We start from the raw sequence: 26,021 nt of genomic DNA, 5'->3' as shown, positions 1-26,021 counted from the left end.
CCAGAATCTGCTTTGACCAGGTTTATTCCCCAGAGAGGTGGATGGGAGAGCTGGGAAGGGGAAGCTCTGTCACCCAGAGCCTCTAAGTCACGAAATGCCAATCTCTATTCTTGTCCCCACCATGGATTTCTCTGCTGACCCTGAGGAGAGGAGCTTGGGGGAAGTGGGAACAGGGAGAGCTCTGCTGGCATCCCATGGCAGCAGTGTCTGTGTGCTTTCTCTCTCCTATACAAGGCACTGTCTGGGAGAGCAGCTTCCCCTGCCAAAGACCCAGGAGGATTAGTACCTCGCTGGCTTTGCATCCCTGCACAGACATCCCAGCATTCCAGGCTGGGCCAGGAACACATAGCCCAGATTTTTGCAAAGAGCAACCACACCGTTGGAATCTCATATGGGCACCTTCATGAATAAAAGAAAACAGAGAGGGGAAAAAACCTCCCAGAGCTCAGAGGACACGAAAAGGTTACTGGGGATGAATAGACAGCAGTTGACTAAATTTCTTTATATTTTTTTTAATTATTTTTTTAGTTTCCTAAGCACTAGGCAGCCTAAACACCCCTGTCCCAAGTTGGAGCCTCCAAATAATCCAGCAATTGAATCCAAGAGGTGCTGCTGCAGCATGGCCTGATGACCTCCCGACCCTCGCTGTACCCCGTGTCCATCGTGCTCCAGCCCCTCTGGAGTTATAAATACTGCACAACAGAGCCTGGACTGGATTAGAACTAGACAATGAGCCAAGAGGATGGAAACAATGAACTATAAAAGCCTGGCTATCCCCCCAGCCACACTGGGCAGCACTGGAATGAGCAAGTCAGGAGCTGTGACAGGAAAGCTGATGATTTCCTCCAAATTGGATCCGGAGCAGCCCTTAGCACCTCGTGCTCCCATCAGCAGGTTTTACACAGCCTTGGTCACGGGGGACCTGAGGAGCCTCCAGGTCCTGACTGAGAGATACCAAGATGTCAACATGGTCTTTGAGATCAGTGAGAACGAGCTGGAGTGGCAGGTGAAAAGCCAAGCTTCTTACAGACTCTCAGGTACTTTTCCTTTAAAGGCCAGGCCAGGAAAATGAAATAAATGGGTATTTACTAACCCATAAACAGGAGAGGTGCAGTGCATTTAGGTGTAGCCCACAGTTCTGGCCATTAATAGTCATAATTTTTAATATTTTCTTCTCTTTTGCACATACTAACCCAGTGGAAGTGTAAAATCTGTGCATCCACATGATTTCTTCAGGTTGGGATTAGACACTCTGTATCTTGGGAATGCTTTCAGGAGGGGTCACAGCCCAAATTGCTCATGGTCCTATCTGTGAGGGATAAGATGGCCTCAGGATGGTGGTACCTCCTGAGGTGATGTTCGCCATGGATCACCATGCCCAGGAGGTGGTCCTGGAGCTGCTGGGAAATGCAATTCCTGGTTCTGGCTGATCCCAAACTCAGCACATCCCAAATCCAGCCCTCCATCACCCTCCCACCTGGCTTGTGTGCCTTCACTCCCAGCAAAGACAGCTTTTCCTTTCCTGGGGAATTGGTGAGCTGCCTTTAAGCTCCTGCCAGCCCCTCGCACACAGGACCATGTGCCCTAGTGGCCAGCAGGGCGTGGGCTTGCCCACCTGATTCCACCTGGAATCCTCCTGCTCCTGGATGAGGGAGTTTTGTTTCCCCTCTTGCCTGCTGCAATCAGAGCCACCAAGTGCAACCAGCACCCAAAGCTGGCAGATGTCAGGAAAATAAATCCACAAACACCAGGGGTTTATGTCCAAACAGGAGACAGAGGAGTCCTTTTTGCTTTATTTGAATAAAGGGAGAGGCCATGGGACATTCCCTGGGATCTCTCAAATTTTTGGAGAATGCAGCCTCCCTTTTTATCCCAATTTCCTGGCAATTTCCCCATTGGCTGAGGTACTTGAGCGGTACAGACTTCCCAGAACCTAAGATACCGAAGATTCTCCTCTAATGTATAACTCGCCCTTTTAATTTTTAATTCTTATAGAATTCATGGTTTTCCCCCATTGCTTCTTCCATCTGTCAATATCCAATTTCATTTATCAGCAAACGTGCAGTTTGTTCGTAAATATATTTTTCCATTCATCCATCAGTGGAATCCATCCCGTTGTTTCTTTCACCTCTCAGTGCTGGTTTTATCTACCAGCAGACCCACAGCTCGTTTGTAAAGACAAATCCTTCATTCCTCTCACAGAGAAAAGTGGGAAAAGTGGTGTCTGGAACTGGCTCAGCCACCAGGCTGGTGGGTAGGGGATGGGAATCCAGGAATGTGAATCCAGGGCATGGGAATCTTGGGGTGGGAATCCAGGGGACGGGAATGCAAGGGCTCATCCCATTCCCGTGTCCCACAGAGCTGTGGGCGCTGGAGGAGAGGCAGGAGCTGAGCACCCCTCTGTGCCTCGCCGCCCGCCACGGCCACCCCGACTGCCTGCGCCACCTCCTGTGCCGCGGGGCCGACCCCAACCTGGCCCGGGGGGCCAGGGACCCCTGCACGACGCCTGCCAGGGAGGGCACAGCGACTGTGTGGAGCTGCTGCTGGAGTACAGAGCCAACCCCAACCTGCAGAGCGATGAGGGGCTGGCCCCGCTCTGCAGCACCCCGGACTCCCTGCGGTAAGGAGAGGGGTCCCACCAGCACCCCACTGTGGGGCTGCCTCTGGAAGTGGCCAAGGATGGGGTTTGGAGCAAGCCGAGGTAGTGAGAGGTGTCCCTGCCCATGGCGGGAATGAGTTTGGCTTTGAGGTCCCTTCCTACCCAAATGGTTCTGGGATCCCGTGGTGACCTCGCTGTGCGTCCCCTGTGCACAGAGCCCAGGAGTCCTGCCCGTGGGAAGCAGAAAAGATGCCGTGATCCATGGCAAGGCTTCCCACGTGCTCCCACATCTTCCAGCTGCCACAGCAGAGACAAAAGGAAAGGACATTTTGGTGCCAGGCACAGCCTAAATCTTCTTCCCACGGACAGAAGCAACTCAGCTTCAGCTTTTCCTTCTTCCTGTTTCCTGACTATTTCTCCTAAAATCAGCATGTCCTGCATCCCAGATCCAGCACACCTCCCCCAGGAGATGCTCAGGACAGTTTGTGGGACGTGGAGCAACACTCCCACCCCTTCATCCCACACAAGTCACAAACAGATCCACCTTGGTTCATAGCCAGGGCTGAGGCTCATCCATGTCCATCCACATCTCACAGATGAGCATAAAAATTGCCTGTAAAAACATGGAAAAATACAGAAAAATATGTTTCTGTAGGACTTTAAGTGCCTGGATAGTTAGACACAGGGAATCTGGATATTTTCCTTTTTTTTTTTTTATTAAGAGCTCAGCCACTTGATCTTATCCTGATGAAAATTCTTGGGGCCACAGTGAATTCCATCACCTGCCAGCCTCCCTGAAAAGCCAGTCTGGCTTCAACCCTCTCCCCTCCAGGCAGGCAAGATTAATTGGAAGTAGGTGGTGAAAGCAAAGTTCCTGCATATCATGGACCAGAAACAGGGAGAGAGGGAATGATTTGATCCCACCTTATAAATGAGAGTCTCCACAAGACATCCAGAAATCAAATATTAATCAACTTCTGGTTCAGCCAAAAATCTAGGGATGAATGCAACGCATACTTGGTGCCATGAGGACTGGAAGGACAGGGATGGGAAAGGGAGGATGATACAAGTGGCACTGTGCTTAACAAGAGCTGGCTTTAATTCCTTCACCTGAGCTCCCTTTACACCTGAAACTTTATCCTCCAGCCCCATCCTAAAAGCCCAGTGCTTCCCTAATTTTAGGCTTCTCCCCCTGAAGAGATGGGGTGACCAAACCAACGCAGGGCATGCAGAGAATTTCCTGGACCACAGAGCTCCAGGTACCTTGCAAGCTTGGAAAAAAATTTATTTTTTTTTAATATATACATAAAAACTGATCTGTTCTCACTAATTTGCATGCTCTCTTCCCTTGGAAGGCAGAGGGGGATGGCAGCACATCCACCAAGGGGATCAGACAGCCCCAGCATGGCAACAGCTGAGTTGTAAGCCCTGGAATATTGGGGCTTTATGATGGAAATGCTGAGAGCCCCTTAACTGCAGCACTACGGGGGCTTCTACAATAACTGAGCCAACTCCCTTGAAAGATCAAAAATTAATAGACATTTCAGACAGGGTTTGAGGTTTCGACCACTGCTTTTTCAATGGCAAAGACTTTGCTAAAGTTAGAGACTGAGGAGGTCAAGCTTTGGGTAACACAAACATTTCCTCTTTGATTAGGGGGAGACTACTTTACCTCGCCTCTTTTTTTTTTATTTTATTATTTTTTTCGTTGAGTAGTAGATTTTAGGTCATCCTTAATTTTTTACTGACAACAAAGAGCAGGTCATTGACCTACATAGAGAGCTATTTTATTTTTCTCCCTCTCGATAACAATGGCCAGAACACCTATGTGCCAGGTTCTTCTGTATTCCCATATACTCGGCAATTCACCATGGGGGCAGGACTTAAAACCTTTGAGCCTCTCAGTGACTGGGATAAAAAAAAATTATCTGGGCTTCCTTCCAGCCATTTGAGCTTCAGAATCCATGAGATTTCAACAAAAAGGATATCAGAGCTTTAATCTAGGAGCTTTTTGAAGAGATGGAAAAAAAAAGTTCCAGTAAAGTTCAGTCTTACCTTCTTCACTTTAGGAGCTGTTCATGCCAACGTCGGCCTATTTAGTAGAGTTCCTCTCCTTGACCTCTTTTTTACAGCCGAGATAATTAACATGGTGGGGTAAGATGAGTCTCTAAATTCACTGCACTCTCTCCCTGGCGCTCTCCGTTTTCCCTCTTAAAGCTGGGGATGATTAAAGGAGCCTGCCTTTATTGGCACCCCGAAAAAAAAATAAAATAAAAATAATTGAGGGGGAGAGGAAGAGCCTCGGCGGCGGCGGCGGGGAGGGGAGAGCGGGCGTGAGGCGGTGGGAAGGCACCTGGCAGGGATGCAGGACACGGCTCCTGCCTCCCATCGTGCCAGGAAGGGATGCTCAGCATCTGCAGAGTCCTCCTTCAGATCTCTCCGGGCATCCCAGGCTTCCCTCGGCACCAGGGAGAGCCTGCCTGGAGAGGAGTTTCCCTTCTCCAGCCATGCACGTAGGGAAGAGGGCTCTGTGGAGCCAAGGGATGGGACAAGACGATGCTTCCAATTCCCTTCTCCAAGCCTTCCCTCCACCCTGGGAGCTGGAAGTGGAGTTATCCACCTCTTCCAAGCCCCCAGAGCTGAGGGATGGGGACGAAAGGTAGGATGGTGAATGCAGGAGCTCAGGCGGCATGCAAGGGGCTCCATAAGGAGCAGTGGGATAGGGAGCAAGCAGCAGGGTGGGAGGAATGAGCAGGAAAAAGGAGCTGAGCAGGAAGGCAGGTGCCTGAAAAGGTCAGACGAGGCTCCCGAATACTGGGGAGATGGGGACCGACACCCTCCAGGCACCCTCCAGGCGTTCCAGCATCATCCCGGACACTCTGCCCCTGTGGCTGTGGGAAATAAGCAATTCTGCAAGGGGAAGAGAAAGCCCAGGGGTTTGAAAAGCCAGCATTTAGCATCATCTAGTGCTAAACTTCATCCTCTGCTCTGTTTAGCCTTGCTAAATACAACACTCATTTGGAGCCATGGTTTTGGGAAGCTGGGGAGGAGCAGCTCCTTAATGGGTCCTGAACAAGGAATAAAGAGCCAAAAGCTGAGCCCAAGGCCTGGCCCTGCTCTCTGAGACGTGGCAAAATTCAAGCTTTTACAGATAAACCTCGCTCCGACCGCGGGGACGGGAGGCAAGAACAAACAGGAGGATTTTCCTTAAGGAAACTGGGGCCTGAGTGGGTTTTTGGGACGGGAATTTCCCCGCAGCCTCCGCTGCCCCAATCTCCTGCTCCTCCTGCTGGTTGTTCATCGCATCCCATTTCCAACAAATCCCACTTTCCCAGTCTGGGTAGCTTTCATCCCAGCCAGTAAGGAGGGCAATGGGTACATCCTCCCCTGACTCTGATGAGTGAAGGAATTAAAAAAAAAAATCAATGCCAAATAATTTTCTCCCATTCCGTTTGATCCAGGAGCCCAGGGCAGGGCGAAGGTGGAGCACCAGCACCACTCATCCCAAATTTTCTTTACCCTGAGAAGTGACTTACCCAAGCAAGGAGAAATCACCCATCACACACAAATGGGTTGGGAATGTCTTGGAAGAGGGTTTAAATTAGTCAAAATTAGGTACCAGGCTGGATGGAAAACAAACTTGTTTGATTTGCCACCGGATTTCTGCTGAGATAAACAGAAAGCTGAACTCAGTATACTCCTTCAGTATTCCCAGAAAATCGGAGAGGAGCCCTTTAAAAAGCAGCAGGCCCTCGCTGGGCCTTATTTAATGGGATTTTAGTCTCATCTGGTGGCAACAACCAGGGTGGGAATGAAAATACAGGAAGCCAGAAACGCTGGTGAAGTGTTGGAACTTGTGAATTCATGAACAGAGATTTTAAAGGTTAACAGGAGCATCTACCCAGCACCTGCTGATGCCCACATATCCAAACAGGAGGTAATGCTCCTCCCAGGCTCCCACCCTTTCCAGTCACTGGAAGAGATCACCCCTTATTCATAACTCCCTCCGTGCCAAGGGAGGAGTACCCAGAGGGAAAATTCAGTATAAAGCTTCTTGGGTTTCTTCCAGCAAGCCAGCCTTGGAACTTGGTAGCCAAAAATGTGATGCAGCCTCTGGGAAGGATGGCATTTCCACAGGAGGATATTTGGGATGTCTAGCAGGAGATCAAGAGGAGCTGAGCTCCCAGGGTTGAATTCTCTGTAAGGGAAAATCCCCACGGCACAGCAAGGATGCTGGTCTGGGTGCAGCTCCTGGCTTTGCTGAGGAATAATCCCTCTGTGCTGCCTGTGCACAGAAATCTTCAGCCTGGGCACTCTCACCCAAACCAGGGCAATGTTTGTGCCCAGGGTCTCTGGGCACAGCTGCCTCTTTGCCTGGGAATGCTTTCATCTACCCCCAAAAAAGAAGAAAAACAGAACAAAAGGGGATTTTTCTCACAGTCTAGGATGCAGCATTTTTGCAGCCAAGTCAGTGATATTTTTTTCCTCATTTTTCCCTGCAGAACCATCCCTTGGTTTGCCCTGAGTTATTTCAGGGTGCTAGAGCTACCTGTGACATCAGGATTAAGCTACTCCTGACAGGTCCCAAGTGAATAATTATAATCAGGGCTACAAATTCCCTGCTGTAAGGATGGACAAGACCAATAAAAGAGACTGAGCATCTGAGTGATCTCCTCCAACAGCAGCCAGCAAACCTCAAAAAAGCTCAGGGAGACAAAAAAAATCCCTTGAGAAAGGGATTCAGCATCCTAGAGCAAAAAAAAGAAATTGGAAAGTAAGGATCTGAGGATTTTGGGAATGGCACAACTCTGCCTACATCCACTCTCACACAAGCACACCTCAAGCAGAGAATCCGTGGTGGATGCCTCTGGTGAGGGCTGGCACCTCTGGGAGCATTGCAGAGGTAATGCTGCAACACCCAGGCTGCAAAAAAAGGCCCTGAGGGTTTTTTTCCTGGCAAACTCAGGCTTGAGATGCACGGGAAAAGCAGCCCAGAGAGGTGTTTGTAGATTCTGCACTGCCAAGGACAGTGAAAATCCTCCCAGCAAATCCTTGGGGAGGTGATGAGGCAGGTCCACAAAAAGTCAAGTGTATTATTAGTAGTGTTATCTCGTTCTTTTAGTATTGATATTTCCCCCATGTACATTAGCATTCCCCTGGGCCAGGAAAAACAAGCAATATCCTGGTGCTGTCCCTCCTCCCTAAGGTTCCTCTTCTTCCCCATCCCTGCTGCTGGAAGGACCAGGCTGGGACTTCTCTCCCCATCCTGCTGCTTCTTTGTCAGCCCAGAACCTCACACCAGGCTCCAGTGACAGCTGAGCTGAAAGAAAAGAGCATTAGATGAAAATTAAAGAGGCGGGGGGGGTAAAGGTTGCTTAAAGCTTCTTTCTTGGACTTCATGATCCTCGTGGGTCCCTCCTAGCTCAGGATATTCTGTGATTCTCTGAAAACACAATCCTCTGGACCAGGAGCACAACCACAGGGTGTTCTCCCTCAAAAGGAGAAGGCAAATCCATTTTTATATCCAAGCAAGAGGGCCTTGGACGGTCAAGGTGTTCAAGACTGGTCAGGGATGGTCAAGGATGGTCAAGACTGGTCGAGGACACCCAAGGTGGCCAAGGGTGATCAGGGTGGTCAAGGACAGTTGAAGACAGTCAAGGATGGTCAAGGATGGTTGGGGTTGGTAAAGAATGGTCAAGGTATTCAAGGATGGTGAAGAATGGTCAGGATGGCTAAGGACAGCCCAAGATGGTCAAGGATGGTCAGGATGGCTAAGGACAGTCCAGGATGGTCAAAGATGGTCAGGATGGCTAAGGACAGTCCAACATGCTCAAGGATGACCATCCATGACTGACACTGATCAAGGAGCAGAGGGAGGTATTGCCCAAACCACCATTACCCTCACTGTGGAGAGCACCAGGGCACCGTGCCACCCTGACCAGCCTGTGCTGCTCCCTCCCAAGATCCCCGAGTGCCACAATCCCATCTCCAGCACGACTTCCACCCTTCACCTCACCCCATCTCCCACCACACCATCCCCCGTGGCTCCAGCCCACACCGCCCCTCCAACCCCATCCTGGAGGTCCATCCCACCTTCCCGCAGGTGTGCCAGGCTCCTGCTGAGACACGGGGCGGCCGTGGGACAGCCGATCGAGGCGGGAGGGGACACAGCTCTGCACGTGGCCGCCCGGCACCGCCTGTGCTACCACGCCCGGCTCTACCTGCAGCGCCGGGCATCCTCTGCGGGCATCCCCCGGGGGTGGGCAGCGATTCCCTGCAGCTTTTCCGGCTGCTGGCCGCCCACGGCGCCGACGTGGAGGCGCGGGACGAGAGCGGGAGGAGCCCCTTGCGCCGGGCGTGCGGGGCGGCCGAGGCGGAGCTGGCGCGGCGCCGATGCCAACGCCATCCACTACGACGGCGTGTCCCCGCTGCGCTGGGCTCTGCAGGGCAGCGTCCCCACCTCACCGTCCAGCTGCTGCTCAACCACGGCTCCCGCAAGATTCGGCCGCCCGCCTTCGTCAAGGTACGGCCCCAAAACGGAGAACCCCAGCACCGGGGCTCCTGCGGCTCGGAGCTTTGGGTGGGAGGATTTGGGAGAGCTTCCCATCTGTGGGGCTGGGGAATGACGGGAATGAAGGCCCAGCAGAAGGGCTGGATGGAGCTCGGAGGGATTTTTCCCTGCCTAGGGAATATCAGAGAGAGGCTCGGCACAGGAGGTGCCTCGTGGCGCTGCCTTCCATTGGTTTGACATCAAACCCTAAGGAAAACATTGTCCTGCCTCGTCAGTCACAAGCCAAAAATGCCAATGAGGAGCGAGGGCAGCAGCCAGAGGAAGAAGTGCCTCAGTAAGGCGGGACTTCCCAGATGGATGGAGCAGGAGCTCCCGAGGGCACCAGGAGCAGCCCTGCGCCTGCCTGCTCCTGACACGGGGCATTCCCAGCCTACAGCGTGCTGGGCTTGGACAAACCCTGCCTGCAGCAGGTGGGTGTCATCCCTGCCTCTCTGTCTGAGCCCTCACCTGGCCCTGCACAGGTGCTGAAATCCTGCGCGGCCGTGCCGGAGGTCATCGAGGTCCTCTTCAATTCCTACTCCCAAATCCCCGTCTGCCAGGAGTGGTCCAAAGTCGTGCCAGAGGAGGTGTTCCAGGTGAGGCAGCACTGCTGCTTTGGCAGGGTTTTCCCCATGGAACAGTGGTTTGTTTTCCCCACAGAACAGGGAGGGGTTTTTTTCCCCCATCTGGGCTTCACTTGGATGGAGAAAAATCAAAAGGAATATTCCCCTAGAGCAGCCCCACACACCTGATCCCTCTAGGTTTGCGTCTCTTCAGCTCCACCATCCTCAGAAGCCACATTCCTGCCCCAGCCTGCCGTAAAATCCACTCCCAGCCTCTGGAAGTGGCCCTGGAGCCAGAGCACTTCCCAGCAGGAGCACACATCACTCGTTTGGGTTTGGAAAAGCTCCTCCAGGATGTGCAACAGGCACAGCCAGCCCGCTCTGGGATGGTTTGGGATGGTTCCCGGCCCCATCCGGTGAGGGATGGCTGCAATGCCAATAAAGCCTTCAGCTTCTGGGCAATGGGGAAAAGGATTTTTTTCCCCCCAAATTAAGGAAAGGCCGAAGCTGCATAGCCCAATCCTGCCTTGTTTCCCTGTCTCAGGAGCAGGGTCTCTTTTAGACCAGCTCTCTGTGGGATGCTGCTGCACTCTCGCTAGGGCTGGCTTTCCCCAAGGTGCTTCCACAGAATTCCAGAATTCCTCCTCCACCCTTTCCCTGTGTCAGTGCCACTCCTGGGCTCCTTCCCTTAGATCCTCATCCCTGAGCAGCTCCAGCTCCTTCGGCAGGCGGGAGAAGCCGAGCCCAGCTGGGTGGTGCTGGCCTTGCCCCTCTCTCTCTCTCTCTCTCTCTCTGTGTCTGCAGCAGCACCGACCTTTTTGGGCTGGCGGGCAGAGCGCGGTGCCTGCAGCACTGGTGCCATTCCCTCATCCCTCTGCTGCCCCTGCCCCGGGCTCTGCGGGATTTCCTGCTGCTGGAGCCCCAGGGAGTCGTGATGTGAGGGGGCACATCCAGGTGGAAGTCCTCCCGTGGAGCACGGGAGTGCCCCTTGGGGACAGGGGAGCCACGGAGCGCCGCTCCCCCTGATGGATGGGACTAAAATGTGCTTTCGGCTGGAAATTTGTGTAGGTTTTCTTGTATTTTCTTTTTTTTTTTTTTTCCTTCCATTCCTGCTCTAATATAAAGAGTAATAAAATGATCAGTGGATGGTAGGAGTAACGCTCGTTATAGAGAATTCCTCAGGCGTGTGAAGGGAGGGACAGGATAGGGGATTCCAACCAGCCCAGGTGAGCATCAAATCCCCTGGGATAAACCTCACCTGGGAGTGGCACAAGCACAGGTGCTGTGCAGAAGCCCTCAACAAGGTGCAAAGTCCAGTTACATTAATATAGACCCTAAAATAGATTTAAATTCAATTTTTTTTTTAATGTAGGAGCCGCCAGGAATGTTTTGGTTATTCCATGCAGGAGGGTGACACATCTCCCTTTATATCCCAGCTCCTATGGCTGGCACATGAAGGGGCTGGAAAACCCAAAATGGGGGACTTTGGGTCTTCATTTCCCACTGTGACCTGGCCAAAGGGACCACGAGAAGCAAGGATTTGTTTTTCCCGCACCCTCAGGCTCCCCAGCTTAATTCCTGCTGAACCAAGGGATGTGCATCCCTTGGGAGAACAGCTGTCCCCATGCCACAGTGCTCCCCAGAATTCTTCCAATGCTGAGTTACACTTGGTTTTGGTTGGATTTTGTTGTTTGTTTTTTTTTTAATAAAGCCACAAAATTGTATGTATTATATTTTTATATATAAATATGTATATTATATATAATCGCATATATAAATATTTTATATATATATATAAATAACTCATTTTTCATGTTTGGCCGGCCTTTGCACCCCTGGCTGCCAGAGCTGCTGCCCGTGGAGGATGGAACTGGGGAGGGAAAAGAATTCTTGCCCTCTCCCAGCTTCCACCTACTGCTTCCACCACTTCCCTGGCCCGCCACGGATGAGAAGGAGTCACTGCCAATCCTGCCCCGTGTTCCCAACGTTTTGTGCCTCTCACGGGGATGCCCCATCCCGAATCTCCCTCGTGATTTTTGCGGCTGTTTGACTCCGCGCGTTGTTCGGGTGGGAATTGACGGGGATTCAGGGAAAACCCAATCCTGGCTGAGCCATCCCGCTGGTTTGAACCGACCCAGCGCGAATTTTGGTTGCTCCTTTCATTTTGTGCGTGGGGGAGAACGAAGCTCCTTGTGTGCGAGGGGGGAGAGAGGGAGAGAGACCCGCCAGGTGAGAGCATCATCCCCAAAAATCCCAAAAAAATCCCCCAAAATCCCTAAAAATCACAAAAAACCTCAAAAAATCCCCCCCAAATCACCCAAAAATCACAAAAAAATCACCGAAAATCCCCAGTCCAGAGGGGCGGGAGGGGGAATGCACATGAGAAGGGAGCTGTGGGGGACACGGGGGACAAGGGGGGGGTCCCGCGTGGGGAGTGCGCGGCTCCCCGCGGCCGGCAGGGGGCGCGCTCTGCTCGGCCGTCGGGGACAGCCGGGACCCCACGCGGACCCCCCCCAAAAAAAAGCCCCGAAAAAAACGAGATTTAGCGGCAAAACACGCTCCGAAAGAATCTGAAAAATCATCCGAGGTGTTTAGTGGGACGTGGGGGGGATGTTCTCCGTTTCTGCCGGCGGCGGGATGATGCTCCGGGCGGGATGGTGCTGATGATGATGATGATGATGATGATGATGATGCTCCGGGTGGGATGATGATGATGATGATCGTGCTGCTCCGAGTGGGATGATGCTCCGGGCTGGGGTTGATAAGTTTGGCGGGCGGTTAATAAATAAATATATTAAAATAAATAAATAAATAAATAGATAAATATGTATGTATATGTATACCCGAAATATAGATTTTTTTTTTTCCTTCCTGGCGGCGCCTTGTTTTGATGCAGACGTTCTGGGGAAAGGCTCGTTTTTGTTTTATTTTTTTTTTATTTTCCTTTTTTTTTTTTTTTTTTTTGAGGTTATTTTATTATTTTCCAGCAGCTAAAGACGGGAGGTCACATTAACTTCTAATACGGAGACACATAAAAATGCGATTATGCCTGCTAAACAGAACACAGTAGGCTGCTAGTTAAGACAATGAGATTTCCAGGAAGCGATGCATAAATTCTTCAAAAAATGACACATTTTTCACGTTTCATTCCAATTAAATTACTGAGGCAGCTAACACAGCGCTGCGCACGCCATACATTTGGGGGAAATGAAGGCTTTCTGTGTTTTTTCTCTCTTTTTTCCCTTTTTTTTTTTTCTAAGTAGATCTGGATGTGCGTGGTTTATGAAAGGCGTTTAATATTAAGCTGCTATTAACGAAAAAAATGTCAGAGACCTTCTCCCTCCTGGAGGATTTTTTTTTTTGTGTGTGTGTGTGTGTGGTTGGGCTGCTCCTGCTCGTTTTCCCACCCTGCGGTATTAAAGCACCGATGGTCCAGCTGCAAAACAATTTCCAAATAATGGGAATTCCCCGCCCTGCTGCACACACCTCTCTGATTGCAAGGAGCTGGGGAGAATTAAGGAGTGATGCGCACCTTCCCACAGGAAAAAAAAAAAAATATATATATATATATATATATTTTTTTTTTTTTTTTATTATTTTTTTTAATTTTTTTTTTTTTTGCTGTCCCGTCTGGTGTTTTTTCCCTGCCCAGGGACCCTCTGGAGCAGGATCGAGCCCTCCCGGGATGCAGGGGGGGGTGGTGATCCCAGTGGGAAGCCGAGTTTGTCTCTCACCGTCTGAGCAGGGGCTCGTCAGGGTGATAATCAAACCCCGAAGTGGCCCCGGTAATGAAACAGCGTTTGATTTTTTTTTTTTTTAATTATTTATTTATTTGTTTCTTTTTTTTTTTTTTTTTTTTTAAGCGCGGGCTGCGCTGGGTGAGCCGCAAAGCGATGCGAATCAGAAATGAGATTTTTGAAGTCCTAATGAACCTGATTGCAGGAACATTTATAATCCCCCATGGCTTTAAATGAAATCAGATATAATCAGGAGCTATGGGGAAAGGGAGTGTTTACAGGCAGAGATTGGGAAGTGCTGCTGTATTAGTAAAGATGCTGCTCCTTCTATTGATGTCTAAAATGATGGATAATGTGAGAATGGCAAATATACTATTTGTCTAATGGCTCTGCAATTAAATTCCCCTGTAAATGACCCATGCCTCATTTCATCCTAATCTATGGAATTTTGATTGAATTCGTCAGCTCTAATTGAAAAATACTGCACTTTAATGTCTGCAGTGCAGTTTCAGGACCGCGCTGGTTTTAATGAGACGGTGCCCCTCTGACCTGGGAATATTTTAGACTTTTATTCGGGAATTCTTTTTTTTAATTTTTTTTTTTTTTTTTTTTTTTTTTAACCGGCGTATTTCTCAACTCGATTCCACGAAAAGCCGGGAATGAGAGAGTGCGTGGGGTTTGCCACCACTAAACTCTCCGTGGCGATGTGTTTGATTAGGGCTCTTAAAATACTCGGACTCCAGTTGTTTAGATATGTATCCATTTCCAATAATTTTTCAAATAGCCTATTTCCCATTATCGGAACGAATTTCGGGATAAGAGCCGGGATTATTTACGTCAAATTTCTTTTTTCTTTTTTTAACCTGCACCGTGCTGTTTTCTACCCTTCTAGCCTCTTTTTTTTCCTTACTAGAAAATCCCGAGAACCTTCAAGTTTGTTTGAAAAAAAGGGGGTGGGGGAGGGAGGAGAAAAGGGGGAAAAAAGGGGGAATAAAGGGGGAAGGATGGGGAAAAAAAATTAAAACACAGGAAAAAAAAAATAAAAGAAGGATGGCGTGGAAGTGGGGGGAACCCCCGGGAGGGGAGCCTGAGGCGCAGGGGGGCTGGAAGGATTTCAAATGGGAACACGCGAAGGGTTTGGGGATTGTTTTGCTTTTTTAGGTTTTTTCTGCTTTTTTTGTTCCCCTGTGAAGGGAAGGGCGGAGGAGGGGAGGGGGTTCCCCGCGGGCACGCGTGGGGAGGGGGGCGCATCCATCCCTCCGTGAGCAGCCGGAGGGTAAATCTCGGATCCCGAAGCCTCCCGCACCGCCAGCCCTCCTGCTCCCAGCTCCCAAAATGCTGGGACGGACCCGGAGCCACACACGGAGCTACTCCCCCTTCCCCGCGGCTGCATCCCTGATTTTGGCTCGCACCTGATGCCTGCATCGTTAGGAGCACGCTGATTTTTGAGGGGTGCTTCTGCTCAGGGTCTCTTCCCTTGCTCACCTCCCTTTCCTAGGGGAAAGAAGGAAAAAGCCTCTCAAAGCACTGTAGGGTGAGGTGGTTTTGGTGACGTTTCCCACGCGATTAAAATTTCCCCGGCAAACGCAAGAATTAGCTGGAGGGAGCCTCTGGAAGCCCGAGCTTTGCTTTGGAGAGAGCCACGGGGTTTATCTGGAAGCAGAGCCGTCCCCTGTGCGTGGTGCCCAGCGGGAGGATGGGCACCGATCCCGAGGAAATGCAGCCGGGAGGTGCCCGGGGGGCCGGGAGCAGCCGGCAGCTCCCAGGCCCAGCTGCAGGGATGCTCTGCCCTGAGCATTCCCACCTGGAAGGGCTCCAGCACATCCCAGCCTTCCTTCACTGCCCCCTCCTTGTGCTTCCTCGCCCCCCAAAGCTACGGCCCCTCCCTGCCTTGATTTGGGGGTTCGTGGCTCCAGGAAGGGGTCGCAGCCACCCCACAAAACCTGCCCGCCTCCAAGATGTCCTCACATCCCCGATGCTGCTCCCCTGGCCAGGATTTTGGGGACAAAACCTGCCAGAAGCCACCTGCTCCTCGGTACTCCGGGTGACACGGGAGCGGCGTTTTGGTGCCACATCTCAAGATTTTGGGGCTAGGTCTGGTCCCTCACCACGGCCCAGCCGGGGGGAAAGGGGCTCCCCTAACCAAGCGCGACCCTCTGGAGCGATGATTTCCACGAAATCCGTGGGTTTATCCCCCCCTGGGGACGGCTCTTGCGGTGTGGGGGTCCCTCCGCGGGGCTCCCCCCACTCCTGCACAATCACGCTCCGCTTGCTCCTGCCACAATCAGGGATCGCCGAGGTTTTTTGGTGCTGTTCCTTTTTTTTTTTTTTTTTTTTTTTCCCCTCCGGGAGAAAAATCAGCTAATTATGTGCCGAACAAAAAGCCCATTCTTGCCCGAAATAATACTGCCGTCCTGCAAAGGCACTTGTTTGTGGGCAAATTTTGAAGGGGGCTGACAATAAAAACAGCTGCAGGAGCGGGGTGTTGGTACACATTTCCATGCCCCGCCGGATTACCGCGCCTAATTATCTCTGCCCTTCCCGCAATCGAGCGGGGTTTTCCTGAAAAAATAAATAAAAAAGAGGGATTTGGTTTTCCCCCCTCCCCGCTCACTTTGGCGTTTAAACGAAAGCTTTGCTCCCCGCGAGGATTCCCAGCCCGCTCCGCTCGGTTTGGGAATGATGCTGGAGGGGTTTTGGGGTTTAGCTCGGTGCCGTCCGTGCCGGGTGGAAGGGGAGGGAGGCGGGACAGGGCTGCAGTCGCCTGGTGGAGCACGGGAAAAGGGGGAAAGGGGAAAACGTGGGAGAGGAACAGCGGCCGAGAAGCATCCACGGGGAAAATCCCACCCTCTGCGGGGCTGGGAAAAAAGAAATCCCGAGCGGCGCGCTGCTGCACATATGGTGGCCTCCGCAAGACGGAGCCAGGACATATGGAAATGAGCCGGGTAAGTAAACTTTTCCCAGTCCCTTGAAGTCGGAGATGGGCCCCAAAAGTGTTTGCGCACACACATCACACAAGCCCCCCTCCCCGTCCCCAGCGGCAGCTGCTCCCAGGGCCATCCACCCTCCGTCCCATACCTCCGGGAAAAACCCTTCCCGCAGCCCCGGGGGAGAGGGAACCCCCAAAATCCGCGCTGTGGATGACCGGCAGGGCTCAGCACCCCAAAAAAAGCAGGGATGGGGAGCCGGATGCGGAACTGGGCAGCACAATCTGCGCCGAGGCCCAAAAGTAATAACCTGCCCCCCCCCCCCCCCCCCCGCCAAGCCCTCCCTAATTGTTTCTGCCGAGGAAAGAACGCTTTCAGATGGTGGCTGAGGGATAAACTGACCCAGATATCCGGGCACGGGGCGGGGGCAGTTCCCAGCCCCCCGTTCGGGGAAGACAACGAGATCTGGGAGTGGGAATTAGCATGGAAAGGGTATTTAAGGGGGGGGGCGCTGAAAACTCCGCTGGGCGGGAGGTGCGGACCCCGAATCCCATAGGATTGGGTTTTGGGGCGGTGCTGTGGGATGTGCAGTTGTGCCCTGGGAGTTTCGGGGGGTCTGGAGGGTGGCTGGCCAAGAGGGGTCGGATTTGGGGACGGAGCGTGGCTGTCCCCACCCCTGTCACCGCCGTGTGGGTGTCACCGGGGTGTGCGAGCCCCCCCCCGACATATGCCAGCCTCCCCCGGCAAACTCGGGCATCCGTGAGCTGGGAAGCAGCGGCAGGTCATTGCGAGCTTCCCAAGCCGGCAGGCCCGGCAGCAGCGGCATCTCCCGCTGCTCCAGAGGTTTTGGGGGACCCTCCCCCGGCCGAAAGCCGCTTTGAGGCCGGGATTGTCCGCAGAGGCCCCCCAAAGCCAAGCCCAGGGGCACAGCCAGCGCCATTGTCCCGGGAAGACTTCAACTTCCCCAAGGCAGGAGGGATGCCACCCCCCAGTCAACTCCCCTCCTTTCTCTTCTTTTCCCCCTCTCCCTCTTTTTTTTTTTCTTTTTTTTTTTTTTTCATTTAATTTTATTTTCCAAACCACTTGATCTTTGCTTGGGAACCTCCATTAATTGCCTGGGTTTGCCTCTTCGCCTGGTCCCTTTATCATTATTTATGGCCTTTGATATTGTGTAAAGTTCCCTTGACGTTCAATTTAGAAGTTTGGGGGCTTTTTTTTTTCTTTTTCCCCCCTTTTTTTTTTTTTTTTTGTTCCAGCTTTTGTCCTCGCCAAAGACATCGTGTTGGAAAAGGCTTTGAGCCGGCCAACATGAGAAGCTCGCCGGAGAAAAGGGAGCAGCCCCTCCATCGCTTTTAATTCCGCCGTGTTGCTGAATGGCTCTTTTACATAATTGCAGAAGCAATTTCAAAGCCAAGCCAGGGGCTGACTTTACCCAGAACCACATGGAGCCTATTTGGGGGCTTTTCAAAAAAAAAAAAAAAAAAAAAAAAAAAAAAAAAAAAACACGAAAAAAAAGGGAAAAAAAAAAAGGAAGAAGGAGAAAAAAGAAAAATAAGAAAAAAAAGGAGGGGGAAAGGAGGGAGGAAAAAAAAAGGAGGGAAAAAAAGGGGGGGGAGCGTGAATTAAAAAAAACAAAAAAAGGGAAGGGTTTGAGGCACCAAGGGGTGTGTGTCTGGGGGTTCGGTGGCATTCACACTCACACACACACACACACATACACACACGCGCGTGTCCCGGGGCCTGTCCCCGAGCCCGCAGTTACCCGCGGGCGATCACGCGTGGGCCGCCCCGTCCGGGCCGCGCGAACGGGGCGGGGCCGGGGGCGGGGCCGGCGCGCCAAACCCCCCCCCCCTCGCCCGCCTGGGCCAATGAGCGGCTGCGGCGGCGGCCACGTGGGGCGGGCCGGTTCCCAAGCGGCCAAAATGTGAATGGGCGCGGGGGAGCGCGGGCGGGCAGAGCGGCGGCGGCGGCTCGGCGGGGGCGCAGGGCGCGGGCGGGGCGGCCCCGATGTGCGGGAGCTGTCGGGCCGCGGACCCGCTCCGCCCCGGCTCTGCCCCGCGCTGAGGGCAGCCAGCGCGCCGCCGCCGCCGCCGAGCAGCAGCAGCAGCAGCAGCAGCAGCGCCCGGAGGAGGAGGAGGAGGAGGAGGAGGAGGAGGAGGAGGAAGGTGGCCGCTCGCTCGCTCCCGCCGCCGCTCCGGCATGAGCGCGGCGTTCCAGCCCTCGCTGATGATGATGCAGCGCCCGCTGGGAAGCAGCACGGCCTTCAGCATCGACTCGCTGATCGGCAGCCCCCCGCCGCCCGCCCCCGGGCACTTCGTGTACACCGGGTACCCCATGTTCATGCCCTACCGGCCCGTGGTGCTGCCGCCGCCGCCGCCGCCACCGCCTGCGCTGCCGCCCGCGCTGCCCCCCGCGCACCCGCACCACCACCAGCTGCCCAGCCTGCCCTCCGGCTTCTGCTCCAGCCTGGCCCAGGGCATGGCGCTCACCTCCACGCTCATGGCCACACTGCCCGGCACCTTCCCCGCCTCCCCGCAGCACCAGGAGGCCGCCCGGAAGTTCGCGCCCGCGGGCAACTTCGAGAAAGCTGAGGGCGTACCCGCGGACGGCGGCGGCGACGATGGCAAAGCCTTCCTGGGCAAGGACGGGGCTCTCCTGCCCTTCCCCGCCGCCGACGCCGTCCAGGCTTCCCTGGGTGAGTGCCCGGGATGGGGTGGTCGGGAGATGGGGGGGACCCCCGGCAGGAGACGGGGATGGTCCCGGGAGAAGGGAGGGAGGCAGGGTTGAGCTCTGGCCGCCGCTCGGGAAAGCTGTCGATAACAGCAACGCGACCGAAAGATGGGCCGGCAAAAAAAAAGAAAAAAAAAAATTCCTAAGCCATCAATTAATGAATTTTGGGGGGTGGGTGCTGGAGCTGCAGGGCCGCGGCCGCAGCACGGAGGTTGCGGGATGCTAACGAGAGGCCTCTGCTTTTTTCCTAGCCGGGGCTCTCCGGGGCCAGGGCAAGGAGGACCCCAAAGCAGAGGAGGATGCGAAAGGCAAGGAGGAAAGTTTCTCCATGGACAGCGATCTCGATTATAGCTCGGACGACAACATCCCCGGCCAGGCGGCTCACAAGGAAGAGGACTCTGGCAACGCGCTGGAGGAAAACCCCCAGAACCCCCCCAATTCCACCAACACCACGTCCACGGGCAAGAACCGGCGGAGGCGGACAGCCTTCACCAGCGAGCAGCTGCTGGAGCTGGAGAAGGAGTTCCACTGCAAAAAGTACCTGTCCCTGACCGAGAGGTCCCAGATCGCTCACGCCCTCAAACTCAGCGAGGTGCAGGTGAAAATCTGGTTCCAGAACAGGCGGGCCAAATGGAAACGGGTCAAGGCGGGCAATGCCAACTCCAAGACAGGGGAACCTTCCCGAAACCCTAAGATCGTGGTGCCCATCCCGGTGCACGTCAGCAGGTTCGCGATCAGGAGTCAGCACCAGCAGCTGGAGCAAGCCCGACCCTGATCTCTCCCTCCTCCGACGCTCAGAGCCACAAGTTTTTAAAGGGAAAAGTTTCTAACCCGGGGTTTGAAGGCGACCCACCCGAATAAAAACAAAAAGGAGAGAAGCAAAAAAAAAAAAAGAAAAAAAACAACCAACCAAACAAAAAAAAAACCAGCAACCAAAAACACCATCAGGAAAAAAAAAACACAAAAAACCTAAAACAACACTAAAAAAAACCAAACCAGAAAACCCCGCGTGAGCGCATGGCAAACCCCCACCACGAGCGAACTTTAAAGCGTAACTTTCCACTCACGGCGAGGGGAAGAGGCTTGGAAACTGTTTGGGTTCGGAGCAGGGATATCCCAGGCTGGAAGAGACACACGCCCCGGTCCCCGGGCACACACAGATATTTATTGCGGGCTTTGGCCGCCCCGGCGCTGCAATGGGCACGGCGGGCGCAGAGCTGCCGGCGCTGGATCCCCTCCCCGGAGCATCCCCAGCGGAACCCGCGGCGCCTTTTGCCACGTTTGGGGTTTTCTTTCTTATTCGGGGGCGAAAGGTAAAAAAAAAATCAAAAACAGAAAGACGAGAGAACAAACAGACAAACAAAAAAATCGAAAGAAAACTCAGAGTTTCATTTCATGCCTTTTTTTATTGCCGATGGCTGAGTGGCAGGCACTGGGGAATGAGTTTTTAAATCTTCTTTCTTTTTCTTTTTTTTTTTTTTTTTGCCTGGCTTTCTGTCGATTTGGTTTGCCTATTCTACCAAACCATGTTTAAAGGAGAGAAAGAAGGGGGGCGGGAGGGGAAAGGCAAAGAAAAAAAAAAAAAAGAAAAAAAAGCAGCACGATCTTCACTATTGTGTTTAATTTATTTCAATGTAGCTTATTTCCTTATAAGTTATGAAATTTAAAAGCAAACAAGATCTTGTGAATAAAAACCGACAAAGAAACAAAAAAGACCTCAAAAAAAAAAAAAAAAAAAAAAAAAAAAAAGACAAAAAAGAAAGCCCTCCAGCCCCCGGCTGTTCTGTCCAGGATTTGATTTGGCGTTGAGCTGATTTTCTTTCCTCCTCCTGCGCTGCCGGAGTGGAGCGATGCTGCTCTCGCCTGTATTTTTGTTTTATTTCTTTCTTTCTTTCTTTTCCGAAACCACATTTATTGCCGGGGAGGCGGGGGAGCCGGGTGGAAAACTTTCTCTTTATTTTTTTCCCCTTGTTTTGAGGGACGGGAAAGCTGTGAGCCAGGGGGGGTGGGGGGCAGGGGCACCCCCGCATCCTCCCCCGGCACCCGGAGGGTCCCAGCCCCGTTTTTGGGGATCCAGACGCTGCCCCCTAGCCCCGAGCTCGTTTTCGTTGCGCTGGGGGATCGGGGGATGGGAGGGGTCTGGGCCGGAGGGTCCCGCGTCCCCCCCTTCCCTTCCCGCATCCTTTTCATTCCTCTTTCTTTTTTTTTCTTTTTTTTTTCCTCCCCATTATTCGCATCCAGGCTCTATCCGTGCCGGTGCCACCGTGACATTGGCGGCTGCGATTTGGAATTAAAAATGAAATTTTCCCGAGGAAAACTTGAATGCCGGGGAAGGGGGGAGGTCTATTAAATAATTAAACCGAGGGGTCATTCGGTCCCGGGACAGGCTCCCAGGCTTGGCCGGGTCACATTGCTCGCGCTTCATCCTTTATTTATTATAATGATAATAGTTAATATTGTTAATATTATTTTGTTTGGGTCGCGGGGGGTGAGGGGAGGGGGGGGGCCCGCTCCCCAAAAAGGCACAACCCCGGTCAGCATCGCCGCCTCGGACACGCGGGGAGCAGCGGGGAAAAGCGCGCGAAAATTCCACAATCCCAGCCTTTTCGGCACTGCCCGCCGCTTAAAAAAAACCTGGACTATTCATCATAATGATGATAATAATTTTTGGTTTGGCCTGTGCGCCGGGAGCCGCGGGACACGCGTGGGACAAACGCACCCGGAGCCGCTCCCCCGGCGCTGTCTCGGAAAAAAATCATCTCTGGAACCGCCTGAATTTATTTCGGGTGGCTCTTGGTGCGCAGCCCGGCCAGCACAGCGCCCTGCAGCCGGCTCGGGAGAGCGGCAGCCGGCTGTGCCCCCCCCTCCCAAAAACGGGGCGCACCCCCCGCTGGCTGTGCCCCCTCCTGCGGGGTGACCGCTGCATTTTTGGGAGGAGCAGCTGCTCCTCACCCCCGTCCCCCGCCGGGGCATCCCCCCCTGTGCGAGCCCCCGGCAGTGGGGAGTTATTTACGGGGGTCCCCCGCTGCCCCCCCGCTATCCCGGGAGTTGAGCTGGAGGGGGAACCCCGGGCCGGGGGCCGGAGGAGAAGGAGATAAACAAGCGAGGGGGTTGATAGCTGTCATCATCACCATCATCATGGCTTTCATTTGGCTGCCTAATGAGTCAGATCACAGGCAGAGAGAAAAATTGTCAATCGCCCAGGCTCTAATGAATTTTTTTGCAAATTGTAATCAAGCCAGGCCGTCTCAGCTCGCTGATTAATGAGACCCAGGAGGCCCGGCCAGCACCTCAGCTTTTTATTCCATCCCGTCCTCCCTGCACTAAATTAACAGCAACTTGTCTGAGCTTCAAATTAACTCCCAATGATTAATTCTGATGGGGGGGTCTGAAGAATAGCTCGTCCTAATAGGCACTGGCCTCTGATGCTGTTTGAAATTAATACACTTCCCCTTTGGCTGCCGGCTTTAATCCAAGGTTGGGTTTTGACATAACTATATTTGTTGTTACAATAAATTCCTCTTACATCTGCAGATCAAATAATTGCGGTGCTCGGGGAGCCGGCGAACCCAAAGTCGGAGGGGACGGAGAGCAGCCCGTTCCTCTCCTCCTCAGCCCCAGCCAGCCTCGCAAAACCCCGCTTCACATTTATCTACAAATGAGCGGTTTTAAGGCTCGGCAGCACCGGGATGCGGCGGCCGGAGGAGGCGACCCCTCGGCAGCGGGGCTGGGATGGCGCTGCGTCGCTCTTAAATAAGACATCAGCGCCTTTAAATCGCCCCCTCCGGCCGCAGTGACCCGGCAGAGTCCCCGCACGCCGGGGCTGCCGCAGAGACCCCGCAAACTCCGCTCGGGTCGGTCCGGGGGTGCCAGCGCTGCCTCCCGCCCCGGCTCTGCTTGTGTTCACTTAATTGTTTTCGTTATTTCAGCCGAGCTGGGGGTGTCCGTGCCTTTCACCTGGCCCTGCTGGCCCCGGGGCTGCGACAAGGACGCGGCCGGCGGGGCTGGGGGTGTCCCCGCCGAGCATCCCCCGCAGCGGGGCTGAGCCCGACACCCCGAGAGGGGTGAGGGTGGCTGCACTCCCTCGGGAACGCCCTTCCGAAGGAATGAACGTCCTCCCCGTGCCCCTCGGAAGGGACCCCCACCCCTCAGCTGTGCCCCGGGGTTGTGTCCCCCCTCCCGGATCCATCTCCCGCCCGGTGCGAGTCATAAAGCACCCGGCACCCTGACGCACAAAAGCAACACCATATGTAGCAAGACAACCTGTATGAATTATAAATCGCATCATAAAAATTGATTGCCTACCCCAACCCTTCGGAAAGGCGGGCGGCGGGGAGGGGGCAGGGCCCCCCTCCTCCTGGGAGGGGACGCTGTGCCCGTGTCCCCCGTGTCCCCCGTGGGTGCCGGGTCCCTTCCGTCCCCTCCCGCTGCCGCGGGAAGCTCGCCCGCCCCTTGCTTGCTCTTTTCTCCCTCCCGCTACGCCTGGACCATAGAGAGCCTTAATCTATTTATTTCGAGCCACTTCATCCTCTCTGCCGCTTTTGTCCCGGCCCCAGCCTCTGGCTTTGTGGCAGGACCGCTGAGGTTTTAAAAGCCCCTTCCCCTATAGTTTGAGGTCTCCTTGGCTGCCTGAATTACAATGGCTAAAACAGGATTACACTGACCTGATCCTATTAAACTCGCCAATCGATCTGAGCCGCCCTCCCTCCGGCTCCGCGAACTTATTCGCCCAACTTTCCCCAGGGCTCAGCCTGGGAAGAGGGAGAAGCCAAAGGCCGCCTTTCCGAGCAGGCCTGATGGAAGAAGGACGGAAGGAAAGAAGGATGGAGGCTACTTTTGTTTTCTTAGTTTGCTGCCTTTTTTTTTTTTTTTCTCTCTTTTTTAATGGAGCCACGTGGATTTTAAACCTCTGGTTCATCTCCCAGAATCTCGGTCCCGAATTAAAAAGCAGCGTTTCCTCGGTGCCCTGACTGCCAGCTCTGAGTCAAACCCTTAAAACCATGCGGAAAGGGGATAGTTTAGCAAAAAGCAAAACGATTCTACGGAATGCCCGCAGAATTCCATAGAATTCGTATAGATTTTAGCTACGAGCAGAAACCCTCCGGTGAGGGGGGATGGTGGACCACCCGCCCGGTTTTACAGACAACCCAAAGCGGGGGAAAACCCTGGGGATCCACAGGGAGAGCCCCGAGCACTAGCGGGGCAGCGCCCGGAGCATCCCCGGAGCGCCTCGGGCACGGCCGGCAGCGAGTCCTGGTCCCTGGATGTGCCCCAGGAGCGCAGGGAGAGCAGCAGCTCCAGGTCCTGCTGCCCGGCCGGCCCCGGCAGCAGCAGTGCTGGGGATGCGGATGCTCCGCGCCAGCACCTGCGGGGGAACGGGAATTCAAAGCCCTATCCTTTCCCCGAGAAAAATAACTGCGAGGCAGGGGGATGGAGTGGAAGTGGCAGGAAAATCCGGGGTGTTTACGCTGGCCTGCCAGAATGAGTGGATTGGTGGCGAGGGGCCGGAACGAGCGGCGAAGGGCCCATCACCGGCTCCGGGGGAGCGCTTTTAATGCTCACATCCTATTAATTAACGGAGCAAAAGACAACCCGGGGACTCCCGTTTATAATTTTCCAGGAGAGTGTTACCAACAGCGAGGAGCTGGCTGTGTGGTGCCAAGTGCCTGCAGTTCCCAATCTTCTCTAAAAGGTGCCAATACCCCAAAACCAGCCTCCCCAAAAGGGCCATTAGCAGTAATTTGATGTTTTTTTTTTTTAAGTTAGCATGGCTTGATACTGAAGTGATAAAAATTGCAACTGCCTGAGGATAAACAGAAATCTTTGCTGTTTTCCTCCCAGTTTTGATCCTCTTTAAGACTGCTGTTTTTGCTGCAAAAGCTTCCATACTCAGAAAGGTTGTGGGAAAAGGTGCGTTTGGCCTCAAAAGCCCTTACAGAAACATCTTCCTCCCTTGCTGGCATTCCCAGAACAGCCAAAAGAAGCCATGGGAATGGTTATACAAATTAAGGAATTGGGGTTTTTTTGCCGGCAGCCTTGACTCAAAACAAACCTGTCAACTTCTTTGGGCAGCAGCAAAAATCTCCTTACAACAAATCCTCCTGCACGCATCCCCCGGCGTCCTCAGGGCGTGTCCCACCACCCCAAATGTAGCAGCTGGGGCTAAGATACCTCATCAAACACGCAATTCCCCCGCAATTCCAATACAAAACCCATCAGATCACGCTCCTGCCTGAATTCCACGCCCTGCACCCACCTTGGAAGGCACCGATGAGTTTTTAAGGAGCAATTAACTGTTAGGTTTTCCTCCACTGGTTGGAAAAAAAAATAAATAAAAATTTGTCTTGATGCTTTTGATCCAAAACGCCAAACAGATTTGGGTTGAAATTCTCCCTCCCCACCCCAAACACCAAGCCAGGCCCTCAGGTTGCAGCAGCACCCCCCCAGATAATTTAATCCCTGCCCAGCACCACTGGTAAAGACCAGTGTGAAGAGCTCCCCAGTCCAAGCAGTGAGAGCAGCTTTCTGTCCCTATTCCCTCTTTTCGTGGAGGGGATGGATGGCAGCAGGGACCTTATGCAAACCTGCAGCTGTGCCGTAGAGCCCTGAACATTTACAAATAATCCCTCAGTTGCTAAGAAGCCACTCGGGCTTTTCTGGGTCACGGTATCTGTCAGACACATTGCCCCTCTGAATTAGGCTCATGGTCATTTTTAAGACACATCTGTATTTTTTTTTCCAACCAGATGCTGGGCTCCTAAGCCCACGGCTGCTATTTCTCCCCCCTCCCCAATTATTTTCATATTTCCCCATTTCCAGAGCAGCAATAAGTCCCTGAGAAAAGAGGGTAATGGGAAGGCTCTCTCAAAGAGAAATTGTTAATTTGGGATTTATAAAGGACTTTCCTTAATGAAT

The 26,021-nt window shown here is 53.2% G+C and overlaps 2 protein-coding genes across 2 annotated transcripts; both read left to right on the top strand.

Moving 5' to 3' along the window:
* Positions 1-751: 751 nt before the first annotated feature.
* On the top strand, positions 752-10,652 carry ASB18 (ankyrin repeat and SOCS box containing 18). The gene is given in 10 exon segments (XM_088167491.1): positions 752-1,037; positions 2,360-2,473; positions 2,476-2,620; positions 8,703-8,821; positions 8,824-8,983; positions 8,985-9,046; positions 9,049-9,122; positions 9,632-9,745; positions 10,405-10,436; positions 10,517-10,652. Coding segments are annotated over 10 exon segments (1,242 nt in total).
* Positions 10,653-18,575: 7,923 nt separating this feature from the next.
* On the top strand, positions 18,576-21,560 carry GBX2 (gastrulation brain homeobox 2). Its single transcript, XM_014890726.2, has 2 exons — positions 18,576-19,071; positions 19,358-21,560. The coding sequence occupies exons 1-2, from the start codon at positions 18,576-18,578 to the stop codon at positions 19,879-19,881; spliced, it is 1,020 nt and encodes a 339-aa protein (XP_014746212.1). The 3' UTR covers positions 19,882-21,560.
* The last annotated feature ends 4,461 nt before the right edge of the window (positions 21,561-26,021 follow it).

The sequence above is a fragment of the Sturnus vulgaris genome, chromosome 7, assembly GCF_052056855.1.
Source record: "Sturnus vulgaris isolate bStuVul1 chromosome 7, bStuVul1.hap1, whole genome shotgun sequence".
In the NCBI taxonomy this organism is placed as follows: Eukaryota; Metazoa; Chordata; class Aves; order Passeriformes; family Sturnidae; genus Sturnus; species Sturnus vulgaris.
Note: the sequence above shows the minus strand (reverse complement) of the source record. Positions and strands in the feature narration are given on the sequence as shown.